The sequence below is a fragment of the Canis lupus genome, chromosome 26 (assembly GCF_003254725.2).
Source record: "Canis lupus dingo isolate Sandy chromosome 26, ASM325472v2, whole genome shotgun sequence".
NCBI classification, from domain to species: domain Eukaryota; kingdom Metazoa; phylum Chordata; class Mammalia; order Carnivora; family Canidae; genus Canis; species Canis lupus.
In genome coordinates this window covers 26,032,246-26,037,072 of record NC_064268.1, presented here as the reverse complement: position 1 = coordinate 26,037,072, position 4,827 = coordinate 26,032,246, and the positions used below count along the sequence as shown (strand labels likewise).

The following is a 4,827-nucleotide window of genomic DNA, read 5'->3' as shown; positions in this document are numbered from 1 at the left end:
GCGCGATCCTGGAGACCCAGGATCGAATCCCACGTCGGGCTCCCGGTGCATGGAGCCTGCTTCTCCCTCTGCCTGTGTCTCTGCCTCTCTCTCTCTCTCTGTGACTATCATAAATAAATAAAAATTAAAAAAAAAAGAATTAAATCAGTAGATTTGGGATCTCTGGGTGGCGCAGCAGTTTGGCACCTGCCTTTGGCCCAGGGCGCGATCCTGGAGACCCGGGATCGAATCCCACGTCGGGCTCCCGGTGCATGGAGCCTGCTTCTCCCTCTGCCTGTGTCTCTGCCTCTCTCTCTCTCTCTCTCTCTCTCTCTGTGACTATCGTTCAGAAACGATGAAGGAGCTTACATTTCCAGAAGGGTCCCCAAGATTGACCTGGATCTGGGCCTAAGGCATCAGCCAAGGAATAAATAAAATCCCACAGGGTTGGGAGGCCTTGGTGGCTCAAGGGTTGGGCGTCTGCCTTCAGCTCAGGCATGATCCTGGGGTCCTGGGATCAAGTCCCACATCGGGCTCCCTGCATGGAGCCTGCTTCTCCCTCTGCCTATGTCTCTACCTCTCTCTCTCTCTTTCTCTCTCATGAATAAATTAATTAAAACTTTTAAAAAATGAATTCCATGGGTAGCCTAAGCTGGCAGCTGCTGAGGTGCTCACTCACTTTGTAGACGACTAAATAGGTTTTTGTCTCACTTCCCCACAGGCCTGGGGCACTGTGGGTGCTTTGAGACTATCATCCCCCACTGAGCAGTAATAATCAGCCTCATCCTCAGCCTGGAGCACAGAGATGGTCAGGGTGGCTGTGCTGCCTGACTTGGAGCCAGAGAATCGATCAGGAACCCCCGAGGCTCGGTAGTTATCAGCATAGATGATGTTTCTGGGGCCTGTTTCTGGGACCTGCTGGTGCCAGCTCACATAATTTCCACCGATGTTGGAGCTGCTTCCAGTGCAGGAGATGGTGACCCTCTGGCCCAGAACCCCAGACACTGAGGCCGGCTGAGTCAGGACAGACTGGGCCCAGGACCCTGCAAGGGAGAGAGACACAGAGAGGGTCATGCTGGGGTCTGGAGACAAGAGGAGAATGCAGGATCCCATGTGGCAGCCCAGGGCCCCTTCCACTATCCCCAAATCCAGTCACCTGTGCAGTGAGTAAGGAGGGTGAGGAGAAGAGGGCACCAGGCCATGGTGGAGGTCATCACTGATCCTGCCTCTGTGGCCCCACAGCTGAGCAGAGCCTCCCCTCATCTCTCCCTTCCACTCTTCATCCTCTGGAAGAGGAAGGGGTGGTCCATGCAAATGAGACACCCCCCTGCTCTCTGACCCTCCCTGGCTCTGGGCCAGGTCCATCTGCTTGAGGCTGACCTGGCATGGGCAGGGGAGAGGCTGTGTGGGACCAGGGGTTGGAGAGGTCTCAGCTGTGAACACTGATCAGAGGGCACAGGCAATGCCATGTGGTGTTCCTAACTCTAAGAAAACCTGATCCCTCAGGAATAAGCCTCCAGCTTCATGTGGCATCTAGAAACCACTTCAGCATGCATGACATGGGGATAAATGGCCAGAGGACACAGGTACTGCCTGCAGACCTCTATCCACTCTCCTCCTCCTTTGTGATCAAGACATGTGACCATCATGTGGCCTCCTATCACACAGTGTTGACTTTAGGCTTCACTCTAATTGCTCGGTGTGAAACCATCCACAGTTCCCTTGGCTGATCATGGGCCATTCAGGACAGAGATATGTCTATATACCAACTCTTCTGACATCACTGTCACATCCAGAGAAGTGACTGGTACCCATGTACACGTTGCCTCTTCTGCACGAGATGCTGAGACCTTCCTCCTATATGATCCCTCTGCTTCCAGCCCTTCCCCTTCTCTGAGTTTCCTGAAATCCTGAAGAGCCAGAGTGTGAGATTCTCCAGGTTGTGGGTAGAAGCCCTTGTGTGCATTCCTGGAAAGATTACACACTGAACATCGTTGTCATCTCTCATTGTTTTATACTATTTAAAATAATAATTCTCCCTATCCTATGGGCAGTGACTCCTTCCTAGGATCTGTCCTCCCAGCACATGGACACAAGTCTGCAGAAACCCTGCCATGTGAGTCTGTATGTGCCACTGACCTCAGAGCACAAGGGGCAGACCTGCTGGCAGTTATAGGAAGGACAGTGTCACAGCTGCAGAAGTTCTGACAAGATTCCAGTAGAGGACTTTCCGTATAGGTCACCTCCTTGGCCATTTGTGCACTTGGATGAATGTTTTTTTCTATAAATGCTTCTCAATCACACTGATTAACACTCAATGATGATGCCACTGTAAAGATGCAGGTAGAATCACTAGTATATTGATCTTTGACTATTGGAGGGAGATTGTGCATGGGAGTTTTGGCTAAAACATCAGCACAGAACAAGGAAAATGGAATGACTTCGGCTCTCATTTGAATAGATATTTAAAAACATTTACTAAAATTCCTTGTCTTTCTTTTTTTTTTAAAGAATGTCTTTTCTTTTAATTTTTTTTATTTATTTATGATAGTCACAGAGAGAGAGAGAGAGAGGCAGAGACACAGGCAGAGGGAGAAGCAGGCTCCATGCACCGGGGGCCCGACGTGGGACTCGATCCTGGGTCTCCAGAATCGCGCCCTGGACCAAAGGCGGGCGCCAAACCACTGCGCCACCCAGGGATCCCAAATTCCTTGTCTTTCAATGGACACCGAGGCTCCTTCCACAGTTTGGCTATTGTGGACATTGCTGCTAGAAACACTGGGGTGCTGGTGTCCTGGCATTTCATTGCATCTGTATCTTTGGGGTAAATCCCCAACAGTGCAATTGCTGGGTCAGGAGGCAGGTCTATTTTTAACTCGAAAGATGAATGGATAAAGAAGATGTGGTTTATGTATACAATGGAATATTCCTCAGCCATTAGAAATGACAAATACCCACCTTTTGCTTCCACGTGGATGGAACTGGAGGGTATTATGCTGAGTGAAATGAGACAATTGGAGAAGGATAAACATTATATGTTCTCATTCATTCATTCTCATTCATTAAATAATAGTGAAAGGGAATAGAAGGGAAGGGAGAAGAAATGGGTAGGAAATATCAGAAAAGGAGACAGAACATAAAGACTCCTAACTCTGGGAAAAGAACTAGGGGTGGTGGAAGGGAGGAGGGTGGGGGGTGAGGGGTGAATGGTTTATGGGCACTGAGGGGGGCACTTGACAGGATGAACACTGGGTGTTATTCTGTATGTTGGGAAATTGAACACCAATAAAAAATAAATTTATTATAAAAACAACAATAAAAAAAACACCACAAAAATGAATAAAATAAAATTCCTTGTCTTATTTTTTTCCTTAAGATTGTATCATGGGTCTGATCATGCAGGTAGGAAAGCCTGAAGTGGTGCCCATGAGGCCCCATGAGGACCCTGTTGTATGAATTTCAGAGCCATCTGAGTGTTGGAATTCCCATAGATAGACGAGCTTCCAGGATGAGCAATTCAAGGTCCCGCTCATACCTGAGGTGGGCACAGCTGAGGTCCAGGCACATATGCCCAGTATGTTGAGGACAGAGCAATTGCTCATTTAGACAACCATGAGTAGGAGAATGAAGTTCTATTGGCAAAAGACACCTAAACCAAGATTTTTCTGTCAAAGGTTACCTCTGAGTTGTAGAAAGGTGGAGATGAGGGGACCCAGTCCCTGAGGTCACAGATCCTGTGGCTCTTACTTGAGACAGAATATTTAGCAGAGTTTCAGCCTGGCTCGAGGCTTCCCTGGAGTGAACTGAAGGAGTGACATCCAGCCTGAGAGCACAGGGAGGGGGTGTCCCACGTCACCAGGAGCCTTGAGCTCTGTTTGAGCAGCGCTGAGGCTGGGGTCCCAGAGTCAATGTACTGATCAGCCTCAGGCAGTGACTGGAGCCCAGAGATGGTCGGGAGCTGAGCTGTCCATGGGGACAGAGACTTCCCCTGGGGAATCCTGAGCATCAGCCTCCTTCCAGGGGAGCAGGTGCTCAGGGCACATCCTGGCCACTCTGGTGACAGGAATGCAGTCACATTCGACGTCCTGGGGGGTCTCTTCTAATGGGCATTCTGTCTCTGAGACTTTGACCTGGAGGACAGCTGGGTGAGCTGAGATTGAGCCTCGCCTCTGAAGGGACAGGAAACATAGAAACTACAGAGTGAAGCACTTTACCTTCAGAGAGGAGAGAGCTGTGTGTGTGTGTGTGTGTGTGTGTGTGTGTGTGTGTCCCAAAACGAGACCCGGTGACCCTCAGTCCCTTCTATGCCTTCTCCACACACTGAGGGATTGCGCTTTATCTCAGGACCTGAACCTCAGATTTCAAGGTCAGTATTTCAAAGACTTTCTCCCTGGGGCAGGATTGATTCAGGTTGTGAGGACTCATATGAGAGCAGATCTGTAAGCACGTCCCTAAATCAGACGTGCAGGTCTTGTCGGGTGACAGAAACAGGAGGGAGACCCTGAGGGTTTCTCCTGCAGCCTGAATTTCTGGTCATTCAGCTCTCCATAGGTGGATCCTGGGGACTGGCACCTACAGCAAGATAATTCTGTTTTTGTTTTTGTTGTTTTTTTTTTTCTGAAATCCTCAGGTGGAGACAGGGTTCAGAACTGAAAAACCAGAGACAGACCAAAGCCTAAGGGATGGGAGCAGAGGGGAGAAGATGCGGGACGGGGTGGGGCTGTTGTCAGGAAGTCTGCAGTACCTGGTCCAAGGTCACGTGGAGGTGGTTCACAGAGGAGACTGTGTCTGTGACCAGGGCTATGGTCAATGTACCAGCTGTGGATACATCAGTAGTGACACAACTGG

At 49.7% G+C, this 4,827-nt stretch overlaps 1 gene segment (V, D, J or C); it reads right to left on the bottom strand.

Annotated features, from left to right (window-relative positions):
* Nucleotides 1-669: 669 nt before the first annotated feature.
* On the bottom strand, nucleotides 670-1,279 carry LOC125753771 (immunoglobulin lambda variable 1-47-like). The segment is given in 2 exon segments: nucleotides 670-1,022; nucleotides 1,136-1,279. Coding segments are annotated over 2 exon segments (411 nt in total).
* Between the last annotated feature and the right edge of the window lie 3,548 nt (nucleotides 1,280-4,827).